At 37.2% G+C, this 20,474-nt stretch overlaps 1 protein-coding gene across 6 annotated transcripts in view; it reads left to right on the plus strand.

Annotated features, from left to right (window-relative positions):
- WDR41 (WD repeat domain 41) overlaps positions 1-20,474 on the plus strand; it is a 196,399-nt gene that overhangs the window by 109,072 nt on the left and 66,853 nt on the right. Inside the window, exon 1 of one of the 6 annotated variants that reach the window (XM_078448772.2) lies at positions 13,228-13,357. The exons of the other annotated variants lie outside the window; for them this stretch is intronic. Within the exon in view, the coding sequence (XP_078304898.1) occupies positions 13,331-13,357 (27 nt within the window). The 5' untranslated portion in view covers positions 13,228-13,330. Of the gene's footprint in view, positions 1-13,227; positions 13,358-20,474 lie in introns of those variants that run through there. 6 annotated transcript variants of the gene reach the window in all.

A 20,474-nucleotide genomic window follows, 5' to 3' on the forward strand; every position in this document is an offset into this window, starting at 1 on the left:
TCGTGCAGCCACTCTGGAAAACAATGTAGATGTTCCTCAAAAAATTAAAAATAGAACTACCTACAACCCAACAATTGCACTAATAGGAATTTATCCAAAAGATACAAAAATGCTGATTCGAAGGAGCACATGCACCCCAATGTTTATAGCAGTGCTGTCAACAATAGCCAAATTATGGAAAGAACCCAAATGTCTATCAATTGATAAATGGATTAAGAAGATGTGATGTGTATGTACACACACACACACACACACACACACACACACACAATGGAATACTACTTGGCAATGAAAAAGAATGAGATCTTTCCATTTGCAACAACAAGAATGGAATTGGAGGGTTTTATGCTAAGCAAAATAAGTCAGAGAAAGATGAATATATGATTTCACTAATTGTGGAATTTGAGAAACTTAACACATGCTTAATTTTTTAAAATGTTCTGTATGCATTTGAAAATTCATTTGAGCTGTTGTGAGGATAATCTGATCATATCAATCAGCTCAAGTGTCTTTTTGATTAAATTGTATATATATATATATATATATATATATAGTCTATATATTCTATCAATTTCTATTCATGATTGTCAATTTCTATTCATGATTTTACCTCTAGTTCTAAATTTTTGCTTTATATATTTGAGGTCACATTATTAGGTGCACACAAATTTAGAATTGTTGCATCTTTCATATGAATCAAGCTTTTTATTCTTATGAATTATCCCTCTCTATTTCTAATATTGCTTTTTTGCCTTAAATAATTTTTTGCCTGATATTACTCCAAAGACACTAGCTTCTTCTTTGCAAGTGTTTGTATGGTATATGTTTTTCTTCCATGTACTTTTAATACTTTTATATTCTTTTTAATACATGTATATTTTGAATAGCACAGAGTTAGGCTTTGTTTTTTGATCCGGTCTGACAATATTTTTGCTAGAACATTTAGCCACTAATATTTATTCTCAAAATTATGGGTATCTCTGCTCTGCTGAGGTGTCCTAGAGTTAGGCTTTTATTAAACTAAAGCTTATGGAATGGCCTGAGATATTTACAAGAAGGCTTAAGTTTTCCAGTTGTATCGTAGCTATCTTGAGAAAATTTCCTTATTTTTTAAAAATATTCTGAAAAAGGAAGGAGTTTCAAGCTGAGATTTAAAGAATAATTAGATTCCATAAAAGAGATTACTGTTAGAAGCACTGGCTAAGAAAGTAACCGTACAAATACCGTAACTCTACAAATACAGCCAGGGGCACTTGGGTGACTCAGTCAGTTAAGCATCTGACTTTGCCTAAGGTCATGATCTTTCAGTCCGTGAGTTTGAGCCCCTTGTCAGGCTCTGTGCTGACAGCTCTGAGTCTAGAGCCTGCTTTGGATTATGTGTCTCCCTCTCTCTGCCCCTCCCCTGCTAACTCACTCTCTCTCTCTCTCTCTCTCTCTCTCTCTCAAAAATAAACATTAAAAAATAAATACAGCCAAACTCAATCTTCAGTTTGGCATTGCCACAGAAAAGAAAATACTAGGCCTACTGAGTTATGAATACAGCTGTATGAATCGCATACCGCTATATATATATATATATACATACACATAACAAATGTGGTTTTATCTGTAATATAAAAAGGGTCTTTTTAATGGGGCTTTACTGTAATTTTAATAGACTGGAGAAAGTAATGAGAGCCATAATTTATGTGTATTGGGGTGAAAAAGCAGGAAGGATATCTGAAGTAATCATTGAAGTGTTAAAAATATATCAAGGCTGGGATGAGGATTGGGGAGGTGTGCCTGAAGTTAATGACTTATGTATAAGGCCCTTGTAAGTAAGGTATAAGTTCAGAACAGAAGTTGTAAAAAGCAAAAGAAATAGTATTGCTAAATCGAAATGTTGAATACTGTTTTGTAGTGAATCAGAAATAAATATTTTAAAGGACTGGAATAACTGTAAAAAAATTGGATATTAGATGTTATTAAGGAATCATTGTTAATTTTGTACATGTGACCATATTGTAGTGATAGAAGAAATTGTCTTTACTTTTCACTCACACACACAGAAGTATTTAGGATTGAAATGACATAGACACAATGTCAGGAATTTACTTTAGAATTTTGTGGTAACTGAAAGAAAAAAAGGAAATAAAGCACATGTATCAAATCTTAAAAACTATTGAATTTAAAAAATTTTTTTAATGTTTATTTTTTGAGACAGAGAGAGACAGAGCATGAATGGGGGAGGGTCAGAGAGAGAGGGAGACACAGAATCGGAAACAGGCTCCAGGCTCTGAGCTGTCAGCACAGAGCCCAACGCGGGGCTCGAACTTACGGACTGCGAGATCATGACCTGAGCCGAAGTCGGACGCTTAACCGACTGAGCCACCCAGGCACCCCAAAAACTATTGAATTTGATCAATAGGTTATATGAGAGTGTATTATGCTACTTTCTCTATTTTGGTGTATGTTTGAAAGTTGTAACAAAATTTTAAAGAAAAAATACATTCCTGGAAAGGTACTGTATCACCTTAATATTAAAAAAATGTGTATGTTTTCATGATGGATAAAATTTTTATGAGATTTTTTAAGTCACTGGAGACTAGAAAATGAGTCAGAGAATGCTAAGGATGATGCCTGCTGGAATTTGTTGTAGTGGAGTGAACACTGGTTTGGTTATAAGCTTCAGACTGTTACTAATGAATGAGCTCCACCCCATTTGGCAAGACATTTCCCATTCTGGCCTCAGGAGTTTTTGTTAAGATGGGACATTGGCCTAAATGAGCTTAAAGTTCTTTGTAGGTCCTGTTATCTATGGTTCTGATGAACTGCATGTATAGTGGGCTTGTTGGAATTTTTTGTTTACTTGGTAATGTGTATAAGATATAAGGTGTCCCAACTGAGGCCCTCAGGATTCTGGTGGTTTTAAGAACTCCTTCAGGTTGAAGGAAGAATGCTGAGTGATCAAGCACCAAGTCAGTAGAACAGTTCATCTCTATTTTTTAAAATTCCTGTTTTTTGTTTTTGTTTGTTTGGTTTTAGGGTTTTTTGCCAACTTATTTTTTTTGATTCCTGGGAAGAGTTGGTCTTTCTGTGCCCACTGTGTATGTACAGTTCTTTTTATAGCTCTTACTCTCTTATACTGCATGTGCTTTCCCACAGATCTTTCCCACAAGATCCTTAAGGTAGGGATTTTATTTTTCATTTTTGTATCTTGAGTACCTAGCACACATCTAGCATGCAAAAGGGCATAATATATATTTGTTGATTGAACAAATGCATGCATGTATGAATGAAAAAAATTTTTTTTAATTTTTTTAAAATGTTTTGATTTATTTTTGAAGGAGAGAGAGAAAGACAGAGCATGAGCGGGGGGAGGAGCAGAGAGAGAGGGAGACACAGAATCAGAAGCAGGCTCCAGGCTCTAAGCTGTCAGCACTGAGCCCGTTGTGGGGCTCGAACCCACAAACTGTGAGATCATGACCTGAGCCGAAGCTGGATACTCAAGCAACTGAGCCACCCAGGCACCCCTGAATGAAAGAAAGTAAAGGAATCTTGTGGCATTTAATTTAATGTCATGGTACATAATGAAAACAACATGAATATGTCTTTACTATTAAGTTTAGCAAATTTGGTCTTTTTAGTGGAGTTCATTTATCTTGGCCTGCTCACTCTCCCTATTGCTTGCCTATTCCATCCTTACTAGTAATCCTCAGCAGTACATTGTCTCCTGAAGGAGTACTTTGATCAGAAAGCATTAAGTTGTATACTCCCCTCATCACCTGAATTCCTTTAGCTATAGTTCCAAAACTAGGACTGATGGAAAGGGGGTTTGGAAAGCCATTGGTGAATTGTGGTATATCTTCCTAGAGGGCAGATTTTACACAAATATTTCGGAAAGTGAAATGTAAATGGGAGATAGTTTAGAACATTGTTTTATATTAAAACAAACACAAATGTATTATCAAATAGAACATTCAGGTAACACAAATTCTAAGATACATCTTTTTTTTTTAATGTTTATTTTTAAAAGATAGAGAGCACACGTGCATAGAAGTGGGGGAGGGACAGAGAGAGAGAGGAACAGACGATCTGAAGTGGGCTCTGTGCTAACAGCAGAGAGCCCGATGTGGGGCTTCAAGTTACAAACTGCGAGATCATGACCTGGACCGAAGCTGGATGCTCAACTGACAGATCCACCCAGGCGCCCCACTAAGATGTATCTTAAGATTGTTTGGGAGCCTTTGGGGCAATGACTGTCCATCCTACCCCAACTCCTGGGTCAGTGATTTATTCTTTGCTACGGTATTTTGGTAGAAGATGCTTGATTTGGACCAACCTAAGACATATATAAAAACTCTAGAGTAATAATAGAAAAAAGTTTATTTTATTTTTAAACTGTCACATTTTCTTTAGGAGTAACCTGATAGTTTTATCCCTGTGGATGAACACATGTACTCTGCTGTTTTGTATATGTGCTGTTGAAGCAAGCCCTCTACTCTGCTATTTTGAACTATGAAATATAATTTATAAAAAGTGCAAGAAAACACATTTAGTAAAATCCTAGTCAGCGTATATAATTTTTTTTTTATAATTTGAAATACTTGTAAATTCTCCAGATAATTAGATGCCCCATTGTTATTTGATAAAATGATAGATAATTCAAATTCTTCCTTCATTCAGATCCTTTTTTTTTCCCTTGTTTACTTAGGCTTCAAATGAGTGGGCATTTAATTCAGTCAGTATAGTCAGTATTCAATGTTCAGATCTTACTGAACTGTGATTTGATATTTATTCTTTATATTCCAGTTTGTTGGTGTATATGTGGATATATTCTACTCTATTTCTCATCATTACTAAGACTGTTGAACTAAGAAAGTGGCTGGTAGTCCATAGGTCTATATTGATTATAGTGACATTAAATCCAAATATTCCTAGTTCAACTCAGTTAAAAAATTACTAAGCACTGAATAATGCCAGGCACTATAATAAGCATGGCACTAGTATGGCTTTCTGTAGATAGTATATAATCAATAAAGGCTTACTAACTAGAGATAGTAGTAGTAATGAGCAAAGTAGTTAAACTCTGTGCCTTCGCTCTACCATCTGCAAATTATCGTTATTTCTCCTTATCAAAGTTTAAGCAGAATAATAAATCAGATGCTTTCTAAGCCCCAGATAAATATAAAATTGATGCTAGTAAGGGGAGAAATGTTTAGATTATTCTAAAAAGTAGAAACTGTTACTCCCTTTTATTTTTCAAATGCTTGAAGTATATACCATTACTTTTATAGTTTTCCTTTTCATATGTCCCTACTACAGTTATTTGTACTTTCTCTCAAATGAGTGCTCTGCATCTGTCACCCCATTTCTTCACCAAATAACACACATTCCCTTGTAGTCTTTACTGTAACTACACTTTCAAAATCTGCAGTGACTTCCTTCCAAAGTATTTCCCCATTTGCTTACACACCTCAAAATCCCTCATCTTTTTCCAGCATTTAATTCTTCTGGTCACTCCCTTTAGAAAGTTGTGTTCTATCTTGGCTTTGATGGTGCTGTAGTTTTTGGCCTTCTCTCTTGGATGGTTCTTTCTGTTTCTTTTAAAAATTCCTTTATCTCTGGCATTCTCTGTGACTGTCTTTCTTGGAATTTTTCTCTGGAGTTACCTGCCATCTCAAAGGTCCAGTTTTTAGTTCTGTTTCCTTCTGGTGGATGTAGAAGAAAGAGCCATAGGAAACTAAAAATTGGAACTTTGAGATGGCAGGTAATTCCAGAGAAAAAATTCCAAGCAATCTATCTGTACATCTGCCAGGAGGGCATCTTTACACATCGTCTCAAATGCCGACAGGTAAGAAATTTAGCGCATCTCAGGCATTCTGCACTTCCTAATTTCACCCCTGATGCTTTAGTTACCAATAGGTCATGAAGTTCTATTGATTCTTCTGGAAAAATAACTCTTGTAATTATCTCAAACTTATTAGGAACCAAGGACTTATTCAAAGTCACTGAGCTAGTAGGTGGTCCGAGAAATAAAGCTGAAATCCTAAAACCTAAAGACCAAAGGCTTATTGCTTATAAGGCTCGTAATGCCTTATCTGAAATCCTTAGTACTAGATATATTTCAGAAAATATCCTTTTGGACAGCACAGCATACATAATCAACATACTTTTATTTCTGCAGTAAAATACATGAATATTCACATGTGATAGATTAAGTCAAGACTATAAAAAGCCTCAGGTTAATTTAGGTAAGTTTGTTGTTGGTTTTTTGTTTTTTTTTTCCCACAGAGTGTCGTCGGGTCAGGTGAAGTTTCGCCACCAAATGAGCTAAGAAAATTTTCAGTTTGGGGAGCTTTTTGGATTTTGGAATTAAAGATAAAGGATTGTGGACTTGGAAAATTACTCACTTGGAATTATTATTTTTTTTTTTTATTTTTTTTAATGTTTATTTATTTATTTATTTATTTATTTTTTAATATATGAAATTTATTGTCAAATTGGTTTCCATACAACACCCAGTGCTCATCCCAAAAGGTGCCCTCCTCAATACCCATCACCCACCCTCCCCTCCCTCCCACCCCCCATCAACCCTCAGTTTGTTCTCAGTTTTTAACAGTCTCTTATGCTTTGGCTCTCTCCCACTCTAACCTCTTTTTTTTTTTTTTTTCTCCTTCCCCTCCCCCATGGGTTTCTGTTACGTTTCTCAGGATCCACATAAGAGTGAAACCATATGGTATCTGTCTTTCTCTGTATGGCTTATTTCACTTAGCATCACACTCTCCAGTTCCATCCAAGTTGCTACAAAAGGCCATATTTCATTTTTTCTCATTGCCACGTAGTATTCCATTGTGTATATAAACCACAATTTCTTTATCCATTCATCAGTTGATGGACATTTAGGCTCTTTCCATAATTTGGCTATTGTTGAGAGTGCTGCTATAAACATTGGGGTACAAGTGCCCTTATTCATCAGTACTCCTGTATCCCTTGGATAAATTCCTAGCAGTGCTATTGCTGGGTCATAGGGTAGGTCTATTTTTAATTTTCTGAGGAACCTCCACGCTGCTTTCCAGAGCGGCTGCACCAATTTGCGTTCCCACCAACAGTGCAAGAGGGTTCCCGTTTCTCCACATCCTCTCCAGCATCTATAGTCTCCTGATTTGTTCATTTTGGCCACTCCGACTGGCGTGAGGTGATATCTGAGTGTGGTTTTGATTTGTATTTCCCTGATGAGGAGCGACGTTGAGCATCTTTTCATGTGCCTGTTGGCCATCCAGATGTCTTCTTTAGAGAAGTGTCTATTCATGTTTTCTGCCCATTTCTTCACTGGGTTATTTGTTTTTTGGGTGTGGAGTTTGGTGAGCTCTTTATAGATTTTGGATACTAGCCCTTTGTCCGATATGTCATTTGCAAATATCTTTTCCCATTCCGTTGGTTGCCTTTTAGTTTTGTTGGTTGTTTCCTTTGCTGTGCAGAAGCTTTTTATCTTCATAAGGTCCCAGTAATTCACTTTTGCTTTTAATTCCCTTGCCTTTGGGGATGTGCCGAGTAAGAGATTGCTACGGCTGAGGTCAGGGAGGTCTTTTCCTGCTTTCTCCTCTAAGGTTTTGATGGTTTCCTGTCTCACATTCAGGTCCTTTATCCATTTTGAGTTTATTTTTGTGAATGGTGTGAGAAAGTGGTCTCGTTTCAACCTTCCGCATGTTGCTGTCCAGTTCTCCCAGCACCATTTGTTAAAGAGACTGTCTTTTTTCCATTGGATGTTCTTTCCTGCTTTGTCAAAGATGAGTTGGCCATCCGTTTGTGGGTCTAGTTCTGGGGTTTCTATTCCATTCCATTGGTCTATGTGTCTGTTTTTATGCCAATACCATGCTGTCTTGATGATGACAGCTTTGTAGTAGAGGCTAAAGTCTGGGATTGTGATGCCTCCTGCTTTGGTCTTCTTCTTCAAAATTACTTTGGCTATTCAGGGCCTTTTGTGGTTCCATATGAATTTTAGGATTGCTTGTTCTAGTTTCGAGAAGAATGCTGGTGCAATTTTGATTGGGATTGCATTGAATGTGTAGATAGCTTTGGGTAGTATTGACATTTTGACAATATTTATTCTTCCAATCCATGAGCAGGGAATGTCTTTCCATTTCTTTATATCTTCTTCAATTACCTTCATAAGCTTTCTGTAGTTTTCAGCATACAGATCTTTTACATCTTGGTGAGATTTATTCCTAGGTATTTTATGCTTCTTGGTGCAATTGTGAATGGGATCAGTTTCTTTATTTGTCTTTCTGTTGCTTCATTGTTAGTGTATAAGAATGCAACTGATTTCTGTACATTGATTTTGTATCCTGCAACTTTGCTGAATTCATGTATCAGTTCTAGCAGACTTTTGGTGGAGTCTATCGGATTTTCCATGTATAATATCATGTCATCTGCAAAAAGCAAAAGCTTGACTTCATCTGCCAATTTTGATGCCTTTGATTTCCTTTTGTTGTCTGATTGCTGAAGCTAGAACTTCCAGCACTATGTTAAACAACAGCGGTGAGAGTGGGCATCCCTGTCATGTTCCTGATCTCAGGGAAAAAGCTCTCAGTTTTTCCCCGTTGAGGATGATGTTAGCTGTGGGCTTTTCATAAATGGCTTTTATGATCTTTAAGTATGTTCCTTCTATCCCGACTTTCTCAAGGGTTTTTATTAAGAAAGGGTGCTGGATTTTGTCAAAGGCCTTTTCTGCATCGATTGACAGGATCATATGGTTCTTCTTTTTTTTTTTGTTAATGTGATGTATCACGTTGATCGATTTGCGAATATTGAACCAGCCCTGCATCCCAGGAATGAATCCCACTTGATCATGGTGAATAATTCTTTTTATATGCTGTTGAATGTGATTTGCTAGTATCTTATTGAGAATTTTTGCATCCATATTCATCAGGGATATTGGCCTGTAGTTCTCTTTTTTTTACTGGGTCTCTGTCTGGTTTAGGAATCAAAATAATACTGGCTTCATAGAATGAGTCTGGAAGTTTTCCTTCCCTTTCTATTTCTTGGAATAGCTTGAGAAGGATAGGTATGATCTCTGCTTTAAACGTCTGGTAGAACTCCCCTGGGAAGCCATCTGGTCCTGGACTCTTATTTGTTGGGAGATTTTTGATAACCGATTCAATTTCTTCGCTGGTTATGGGTCTGTTCAAGCTTTCTATTTCCTCCTGATTGAGTTTTGGAAGAGTGTGGGTGTTTAGGAATTTGTCCATTTCTTCCAGGTTGTCCAATTTGTTGGCATATAATTTTTCATAGTATTCCCTGATAATTGTTTGTATCTCTGAGGGATTGGTTGTAATAATTCCATTTTCATTCATGATTTTATTATTTGGGTCATCTCCCTTTTCTTTTTGAGAAGCCTTGCTAGAGGTTTGTCAATTTTGTTTATTTTTTCAAAAACCCAACTCTTGGTTTCGTTGATCTGCTCTACAGTTTTTTTAGATTCTATATTGTTTATTTCTGCTCTGATCTTTATTATTTCTCTTCTTCTGCTGGGTTTAGGCTGCCTTTGCTGTTCTGCTTCTATTTCCTTTAGGTGTGCTGTTAGATTTTGTATTTGGGATTTTTCTTGTTTCTTGAGATAGGCCTGGATTGCAATGTATTTTCCTCTCAGGACTGCCTTCGCTGCATCCCAAAGCGTTTGGATTGTTGTATTTTTGTTTTCGTTTGTTTCCATATATTTTTTAATTTCTTCTCTAATTGCCTGGTTGACCCACTCATTCGTTAGTAGGGTGTTCTTTAACCTCCATGCTTTTGGAGGTTTTCCAGACTTTTTCCTGTGGTTGATTTCAAGCTTCATAGCATTGTGGTCTGAAAGTATGCATGGTATAATTTCAATTCTTGTAAACTTTTGAAGGGCTGTTTTGTGACCCAGTATATGATCTATCTTGGAGAATGTCCCATGTGCACTCGAGAAGAAAGTATATTCTGTTGCTTTGGGATGCAGAGTTCTAAATATATCTGTCAAGTCCATCTGATCCAATGTATCATTCAGGGCCCTTGTTTCTTTATTGACTGTGTGTCTAGATGATCTATCCATTTCTGTAAGTGGGGTGTAAAAGTCCCCTGCAATTACCACATTCTTATCAATAAGGTTGCTTATGTTTATGAGTAATTGTTTTATATATTTGGGCGTTCCGGTATTCGGCGCATAGACATTTATAATTGTTAGCTCTTCCTGATGGATAGACCCTGTAATTATTATATAATGCCCTTCTTCATCTCTTGTTACAGCCTTTAATTTAAAGTCTAGTTTGTCTGATATAAGTATGGCTACTCCAGCTTTCTTTTGGCTTCCAGTAGCATGATAAATAGTTCTCCATCCCCTCACTCTCAATCTAAAGGTGTCCTCAGATCTAAAATGAGTCTCTTGTAGACAGCAAATAGATGGGTCTTGTTTTTTTATCCATTCTGATACCATATGTCTTTTGGTTGGCGCATTTAATCCATTTACATTCAGTGTTATTATAGAAAGATACGGGTTTAGAGTCATTGTGATGTCTGTATGTTTTATGCTTGTAGTGATGTCTCTGGTACTTTGTCTCACAGGATCCCCCTTAGGATCTCTTGTAGGGCTGGTTTAGTGGTGACAACTTCCTTCAGTTTTTGTTTGTTTGGGAAGACCTTTATCTCTCCTTCTATTCTAAATGACAGACTTGCTGGATAAAGGATTCTCGGCTGCATATTTTTTCTGTTTAGCACAGTGAAGATATCATGCCAATCCTTTCTGGCCTGCCAAGTTTCAAAAGAGAGATCAGTCACGAGTCTTATAGGTCTCCCTTTATATGTGAGGGCACGTTTATCCCTCGCTGCTTTCAGAATTTTCTCTTTATCCTTGTATTTTGCCAGTTTCACTATGATATGTCGTGCAGAAGATCGATTCAAGTTACGTCTGAAGGGAGTTCTCTGTGCCTCTTGGATTTCAATGCCTTTTTCCTTCCCCAGTTCAGGGAAGTTCTCAGCTATAATTTCTTCAAGTACCCCTTCAGCACCTTTCCCTCTCTCTTCCTCCTCTGGGATACCAATTATGCGTATATTATTCCTTTTTAGTGTATCACTTAGTTCTCTAATTTTTCCCTCATACTCCTGGATTTTTTTATCTCTCTTTCTCTCAGCTTCCTCTTTTTCCATAACTTTATCTTCTAGTTCACCTATTCTCTCCTCTGCCTCTTCAATCCGAGCTGTCGTCGTTTCCAGTTTGTTTTGCATTTCGTTTAAAGCACTTTTCAGCTCCTCGTGACTGTTCCTTAGTCCCTTGATCTCTGTGGCAAGAGATTCTCTGCTGTCCTCTATACTGTTTTCAAGCCCAGCGATTAATTTTATGACTATTATTCTAAATTCACTTTCTGTTATATTATTTAAATCCTTTTTGATCAGTTCATTAGCTGTTGTTATTTCCTGGAGATTCTTCTGAGGGGAATTCTTCCGTTTGGTCATTTTGGATAGTCCCTGGAGTGGTGCGGACCTGCAGGGCACTTCCCCTGTGCTGTGGTGTATAACTGGAGTTGGTGGGCGGGGCCGCAGTCTGACCTGATGTCTGCCCCCAGCCCACCACTGGGGCCACAGTCAGACTGGTGTGTGCCTTCTCTTCCCCTCTCCTAGGGGCGGGATTTACTGTGGGGTGGCGTGGCTGGTCTGGGCTACTTGCACACTGCCAGGCTTGTGGTGCTGGGGATCTGGCGTATTAGCTGGGGTGGGTAGGCAAGGTGCACAGGGGCAGGAGGGGTAGGCTTAGCTCGCTTCTCCTTAGGTGATCCACTTCAGGAGGGGCCCTGTGGCAGCGGGAGGGAGTCAGATCTGCTGCCAGAGTGGTGGCTCCGCAGAAGCGCAGAGTTGGGTGTTTGCGCGGAGCGAGCAAGTTCCCTGGCAGGAACTGGTTCTCTTTGGGATTTTGGCTGGGGGATGGGCGGGGGAGATGGCGCTGGCGAGCGCCTTTGTTCCCCGCCAGGCTGAGCTCTGCCGTCCGGGGGCTCAGCAGCTCTCCCTCCCTTTGTCCTTCAGCCTTCCCGCTTTCTGAGCAGAGCTGTTAACTTACGACCTCCCAGACGCTATGTCGAGCTTGCTGTCGGAACACAGTCCGTCAGGCCCCTCCGCTTTTGCCAGCCAGACTCGGGGGCTCTGCTTGGCTGGCAGGCTGCCCCTCCGCCCCGGCTCCCTCCCACCAGTCCGTGTAGCGCACACTACCTCTCCGCCCTTCCTACCCTCTTCCGTGGGCCTCTCGTCTGCGCTTGGCACCGGAGACTCCGTTCTGCTAATCCTCTGGCGGTTTTCTGGGTTATTTAGGCAAGTGTAGGTGGAATCTAAGTGATCAGCAGGACGCGAGGTGAGCCCAGCGTCCTCCTACGCCGCCATCATCCCCGGTTCACTCACTTGGAATTAATGTTTGTAGTTTTGATACAACATTTTTATTGGGCTGATGGGTGGTTTCTCCCCATTATTATCTAGGGAACCAAATATTTTGTATCCTAAAGAGAATTTGGGGGGATAATAGGGAGCCTAGGGGCAATACCAATTTGTTTGGTCTAGACTCATAGGGTAGCCAGAGTCTTCTGGCATATAAAACCTCCACAGGTTAGGGATCGAGGACTAGAAACTCAGGTGGTATTAACGAGTTGCAGCCAGTGAGGTGTTGTGGAGGCATGGGGGATTTACAAGGATGAAGAATGTATATTTTCAGGTAGTTATGAGTATTTTTTTAAATGGAGAGTTGCCCAGGCAACATACTTCTTTCTAATCTATTTTCTCCCCTCCTCACCTTTCTCCATTTCACTTCACTTCACCTTAGCATGCTTGCGGATTAGAGGTCTTTTATGAGTCTTTGTAGTGAGTAAGTAAGAAAAGGCATCAAGTGATAAAATTGAATGAGTAATGGATTACAACTTCAATTCCAGGTTCTGGGTTTGGTCATAATTTAGTTTCCTCATCCGTGGAAAAGGAGATTTGGTGAATTATTACAAAGGCCCTTTTCAGTTCTCAAATTTCAAATCTCAAAAATGCTATGATTGTGTCTTGTCATTTTATCCACAGTTTTTTTTAATGTTTATTAGTGAGAGAGAAAGAGACAGAGCATGAATGGGGGAGGGACAGAGAGAGAGACACACACAGAATCCAAAGCAGGCTCCAGGCTCTGAGCTGTCAGCACAGAGCCAAAGGTGGGGCTTGACCTCACAAACCATGAGGTCATGACCTGAGCTGAAGGCAGATGCTTAACCAACTGAGCCACTCAGGGGCCCCTGTCCATAATTTTTTCTTTATACTCAGCCCATCTGCCTTATCAGAATCCCTACCTCAAAGTCCTGAATTTTGGTAGTCCATGGTTGCACCCAGGCTGATAATTAAGGTAGGTGGGAGCAATTAAACAAGGGCATGTAGAAACCGGGAGAATTTGAGTTGTCTAGAAGAGTACAGTTTGATGATATTTTTTCCTCATTGGAGAATGGTTATAACAACTAATCATTTTCCTGCTATATAGATGGATGGACAGAAATAAGTTTATAACAGTTATAGGTATACATTATATAGTAAGGTGTATATTAAGAACATAAAATGGAAAATGAAGTAATTATCTAATTATTTGGGACAGTATAAGATAGTCAGATATCATGACTCCAAAGATTGTAGTCCAAATAATTCCATTTGTTCAATTCTCCTGAAAACTGCTGGCTTTTTTAAAAATTAAATTCCAGTAACATCTTAGGTATTTTATATAATGCTCATGGTTTATATAATCTTAGCAATTATATTAACAAACCTACAAAGAAATAGATTTCCATGTTACAGGTGAGGAAGCTGAGGTTCAAAAAGGTTAATAAGTAAATTGTTTAAATTCAGGGCAAGTGGCAGAAGTGGATTAATATCCAAGTTTGTCAGACTCTAAACTCCATTATAAAACCAAATTCTCTGCTGTTTTTTTCTTTTTAATAAAGACTATCGTTAGGTATTGCTATGTTAAATACTACTACGTATAATCCCCTCAAATATTATCTGAACCCACTTACCTACGAGTGGGTCTTTTTAATACCTATGGCATACTCCGTAATGATGGGGAATAGGGAGCAAAGTGACCTGCAGTTTTATGGGGTTCAGATGTGAAAGAAAGTTTCTTTCCAGGATGGATCAGCAGCAGAGGAGGAGCAGGATGGGAGAAAGTGACGAAAGATTTGATTACAAGGGAATAAGGCTAGTAAATTTGGTGATGGAGATGGTCATTCTGTGTATACCAGTGTTTAAAGCACTTCTTACTCAGTTGAGTTTCCAGTCTTTGAGCTCTGTTTCACTGCATGTGTGACTTTTAGGAAATTCATTTGTGGTTGATTTGATTTTTTCATGTGGAAAATTAAGCTAACCATACTTATATCTTACTGCCTCACAGAGAAAGTGTGAAAATTAATGGGTTAATGGTGGAAAAGAGTTTAAAGATCTTTAGACAAAAATACTGTTATCAGTCCTAGCATAGAAGCATTTGGACTCTAGAATAATGCCAAAGCAATTACTAAGATATTGTCAATGTACACTTATTAATTAGAGTAGATATTTTTCACCTTATATCTGTGGTTTCTAAATTAACAAATCTGATTTTATTTAATCAAAGCATTCTAAATGGGCCTGGAACCCAGTCAGAGAATGATCTCACACCAAAAGTCCGAGATAGATAATTATCCTGGCTTTCTCTTATGATTGTTAGTTCTTCAATTAGGCATTTTTTCCCAGTGAGGCTATGCATGGATACTCTGAAAATAACACTCTAAGAGACTTCAAGGAAAGTAATTTAGGGAGCTAAATTTTTAAAGTTGTTTTTCTTTAATTTGCTAAAAAATAAAAAAAGTAATGTACTAGAAACACATATTGAAATATATTGAAAAAGTAAAGTGCTTTAATATTTTCAGTGAGTAATCCAGGGTCTTAGATTAACTAATCTTCTAGAATTTTGAATGTGATACCTTTTTTGTATGTGTCTGTATATGATAGATACCAGAAAAGATTTCATATTTTTTGTTACCATGAAAGTTATAGCTAAAAACTCATGAAAAAGTTAAGGTACATGCCCAGAATTGGAACATTTTTGGCATGGGATGCATATTTAACATAAAAATACAAACTTATTTAATAAAGATGAAAAAGAAAAGATTTTAAAAAGCTTGGAAATTACTTAATCTAGATGCAAACCAGGCTATTTATCAGTATTGTTTTAGACACAAATTTTAAATCTGCTCTAAGCTTTCACAAGAAGCTATTTTCAAGTTGAATCTTAAATAATTATGTCTCAATAAATATTTTGTTTGAATTTCTTAGTACATTAAGTTAGAGATAATTTGATACAGCAGTGGGTAGGTTAAATTTGGAAAGAACAAAGACTAAGTACTTAGAGTTAAATAGCAACCTGTACCTTCAATTTAATATAATGTTAATTACTTAGTAAAGTGAATACAAAAATTAATGTCCTATGGATTAAAAAAAAAAGAGACCTATCTATAAGCTGCCTAAAGGAGAATCATATTAGACCTAAAGTCACCTACAGATTCAAAGTAAGGGGATGGAGAAACATCTATCATGGAAATGGATGTCAAAAGAAAGCCAGAGTAGCAATACCTGTATCAGACAAAATAGACTTTAAAACAATGTAACAAGAGACAAAGAAGGACACTGTGTGACAATAAAGAGGACAGCCCTACAAGAAGATATAACAGCCGTAAATATGTATGCACCCAACATGGAAGCACCCAAATACATAAAACAGTAACAAACATGAAGGAACTAATAGATAATAATACAATACTAGTAGGGGACTATACACTCCACTTACATCATTGGACAGATCATCTAAGCATAAAACCAACAAGGAAACACTGGCTTTGAATGACACACTGGACCAGATGCACTTAAGATATATTCAGAATATTCCATCCTAAAAGAACAAAATACACATTTTTTTTCAAGTGCACACAAAACATTCTCCAGACTAGATCACATATTAGCCCACAAAACCACCCTCAATAAATTTAAGAAGATTGGAGTCATAACATGCATCTTTTCTGGCCACAATGCTATGAAATTAGAAGTCGACCACAAGAGGAGTGCCTGGCTGGCTCAATCAATTAAGCATCTGACTTTGGCTCAGGTCATGATCTCGTGGTTGAGTTTGAACCGTGTGTCAGGCTCTGTGCCAACAGTTCAGAGCCTGGAGCCTGAATTCTGGAATTCTGTGTCTCCCTCTCTCTCTGCCCCTCCCTCACTCGTGCTCTGTCTCTCAAAAATGAATAAACATTAAAAAAAATTTAAAAAAGAAATTCAACAACAAGAAAAAATCTGAAAAGACCAAAAATACATGGAGGTTAAATAACATGCTTCTGAACAATGAATGGGTCAACCAGAAAAACCAAAGAGGAAATCAGAAAATACATGGAAACATAGGGCACTGCATGGCTCAGTCGGTTGAGCATTCAACACTTAATTTTGGCTCAGGTCATGGTCTCCTGGTTTGTGGGATTGAGTCCTGTGTCAGGCTCCATGCTGATGGCACAGAGTGTTCTTGGGGTTCTCTCTCTCCCTCTCTCTGCCCTTCCCCTGTTGGTGCACACATGAGCTCACTCACACTCTCTCAAAATAAATAAATAAACTTAAAAAAGAGTACATGGAAACAAATAAAAATGAAAACACAACTGTCCAAAACCGTTAGAATGCACCAAAGTGGTTCTAAGAGGGAAATTTATAGCAATACAGGCTGACCTCAAGAAGCAAGAAAAATATCAAATAACCTAACCTTACACCTGAAGGAGCTAGGAAAAGAACAATAAACAAAAACTTAAGCCAGCAGAAGGAAGGAAATGCTAAAGGTTAGAGCAGAAATAAATGGCATAGAAACTAAAAAACAATAGAATAGATCAATGAAAGCAGGAGCTGGTTCTTTGAAAAAATCAATAATATTGATAATTCTCTAGCCAGACTTATCAAGAAAAAAAGAAAAAGGACTCAAATATCAAATAAGAGAGGAGGAATAACAACCAACACCACAGAAATACAATAAGAGAATATTATGAAAAACCATATGCCAACAAGTTGAACAACCTTGAAGAAATTGGTAAGTTCCTAGAAACATAAACTACGAAAACCAAAACAGGAAGAAATATAAAATTTGAACAGACCAATAACCATCAAGGAAATTAATCAGTAATCAAAAAACTCCCAACAAACAAAATAGCAGGACCAGAAAACTTCACAGATGAATTCTACTAAACATTTAGAGAAGAGTTAATACCCATTCTTTCAAACTATTCCAAAAAAGTAGAAAAGGAAGGAAAACTTCCAAATTCATTCAATGAGGCCAGCATTACCCTGATACCAAAACCAGATAAAGACTACACAAAGAGAGAGAGAGAGAGAGAATTACAGGCCAATATGCATGATGAACATGGATGAAAAAATCCTCAATAAAATAGTTTCAAACAGAATTAAACAATACATTAAAAAAATCATTCACCACAATCAAGTGGGATTTATTCTTGGATTGTAAGGGTGGTTCAGTATTCACAAATCAATCAACATGATATACTATATCAGTGGGAGAAAGCATAAGAATCATGTGATCCTTTCAGTAGACATAGAAAAAGCATTTGATGGGGTGCCTGGATGGCTCAGTCAGTTAAGCGTCTGACTCTTGGTTTTGGCTCAGGTCATGATCTCACGATTTCATGGGCTCGAGCCCAGAGCCTGCTTGGGATTCTCTCTTTTTTCCTCTCTCTCTTCCCCTCCCCTGCTCACATGCTATCTCTGTCTCTCTCAAAAATAAATAAATAAACTTAAAATAAAAAGCATTTGAAAACATACAACATCCATTCATTATTTTAAAAAATCCTCAACAAAGTAGGTTTTGAGGGACATACCTCAATATAATAAAGGCCATATATGAAAAACCCAGAGCTAACATTGTCCTCAGTGGGGAAAAACTGAGAGCTTTTCCCCTAAGTTCAGCAATAGGGCAAGAATGTTCACTTTCACTACTTTCAACATAGTTTTGGCAGGCCTAGCCACAGCAATCAAACAACACAAAGAAGTAAAAGGCATCCATATTGGTAAAGAAAAAGTAAAACTTTGACTATTTGCAAATGACATGATACTTTATGTACAAATCCTGAAATACTCCACCAAAAACCTGCTAGAACTGATACATGAATTCAGCAAAGTTGCAGGATACAAGATTAGTGTGCAGAAATCTATTGCATTTTATATACCAGTTATGAAGAAGCAAGAAAATAAATTAAGGAAATAATTCCATTTACAATTGCACCAAAAAAATAAGATACCTAGGAATAAACCTAACTAAAAAGATCTATATTCTAAAAACTATAAAACACTTATGAAAGAAATTGAAGATGACACAAAGAAATGGAAAGACATTTCATGATCATGAATTGGAAGAACAAATATTGGTCCATACTGTCCCAAGCAGTCTACACATTTAACGCAATCCCTGTCAAAATACCAACAGCATTTTTCATAGACCTAGAAGAAACACTTCTCAAATTTTGTGGTTAAGTTTCTTAAAAGACCCCAAATAGTCAAAACAATCTTGAAAAAGAAAAGCAAAACTGGAGGCATCCCAATTCTGGACTTCAAGTTATATTACAAAGCTGTGGTAATCAAGACAGTATAGTACTGGCACAAAAACAGACACATAGATCAGTGGAACAGAACAGAAAACCCAGAAATGGACCCACGACTGTATGGTCAACTAATCTTTAACAAAGCAGGAAAGAATATCCAATGGAAAAAAGTCTCTTCGACAAATGGTATTGGAAAAACTGGACAACGACATCCAAAACAAAGAAACTGGACCACTTTCTTCCACCATACACAAAAATAAATTCAAAATGGATAAGAGTCCTAATAATGTGAGACAGGAAACCATCAAAATCCTAGAGGAAAACACAGGCAACAACCTCTTTGACCTTGGCTGTTTGCGACTTCTTACTAGATAGGTCTCCTGAAGTAAGAGAAACAAAAGCAAAAATAAGTTATTGGGACTTACTCAAGAATAAAATCTTCTGTGTAGCAAAGAAAACTATCAATAAAATTGAAAGGAGGCCTTTGGCATGGGAGAAGATATTTGCAAATGACATATCTGATAATGGGTTAGTATTGAAAAAATATAAAGAACTTCTAAAACTCAATGCCCCAAAAGCAAATAACCTAATTTAAAAATGGGCAGAAGATATGAACAGACATATCTCTAAAGAAGACATTCACATAGCCAACAGACACATGAAAAGATGCTCATCATCACTTAGCATCAGGGAAATCCAAATCAAAACTAGAATGAGATATCACCTCACACTGATCATAATGACTACAGTTAACACAGGAGACAACTGGTGTTGAGGGTGTGGAGAAAGGGGAACTCTCTTAAACTGTTGGTGGGAATGGAAACTGGTGTAGCCACTCTAGAAAGAAATGTGGAGGTTCCTCAAAAAATTAAAAATCGAACTATCCTATGGTCCAGCAATTGCACTACTATTTACCCAAAAGATACAAAAATACTGATTCAAAGGGATACATGCACCCTGATGTTTATAACAGCATTGTCGACAATAGCTAATTTATGGAAAGAGACCAAATGTCCATTGACTGATGAATGGATAAAGAAGATGTAATTCTATCCATTCTGCTGCTTAACTTCTTTCCATTTTTCAGACCTCAGTTCAAAGGTCACATCTTTTTTTAAGTTTATTTTTTTTTTTTAGTAATCTCTGCATCCAATTTGGGGCTCAACTTCACAACCCCAAGATCAAGAGTCGCATGCTCTTCCAGTTAACTGAGTCAGCCAGGCACCCCCAAAGGTCACATTTTTAATTAATGATGCTTATCTTAACATATCACTCCATGTCAGTCAGGTTACCTTATTGTTTGCTTTCATAGAACCATGCTCCTTTCTTATATAGCACTAACCATAAATGTAGTTATTTCATCATCTTTTTCACAAGACTATAAAATATAAAAGCTCTGTGAGTACCAATACCATGTCTATCTACTTTTGCTTATCATTATATAATCTTATCATTATATAACCTTCTAACATAGTAGACATTAATATTCAACAAATATCTATTGACATGCCACTAAGTGCCAACAAATATAAATTTCTTGAATAAGGGATCCTCATTTTTAAGGCTCATTTGACAATCTTTCTGATATATATTATCATATTTTAACCACTCCCTATTATTGGATATTTAGATTTTTTCCAATTTGTAACTATTATGTAATAACATGAAGACTGTTTAGATTGTAGCAATTGGAAAAAACAGGTTACAAAAGTGAATGTACAGTGTGATTATGTGTAGAAATAAATGTACAGAAAGAAAGGTTGGAAAGGAACCATGAAAATGGTAAGAACCATGTAAATTATGGTAAGATTGTAGGTGCTCTTTCCTTTCATGTTTTCCCAATTTTCTATAATTGTG

Source organism: Panthera onca, chromosome A1, assembly GCF_046562875.1.
Source record: "Panthera onca isolate mPanOnc1 chromosome A1, mPanOnc1 haplotype 2, whole genome shotgun sequence".
Lineage (NCBI taxonomy): Eukaryota > Metazoa > Chordata > Mammalia > Carnivora > Felidae > Panthera > Panthera onca.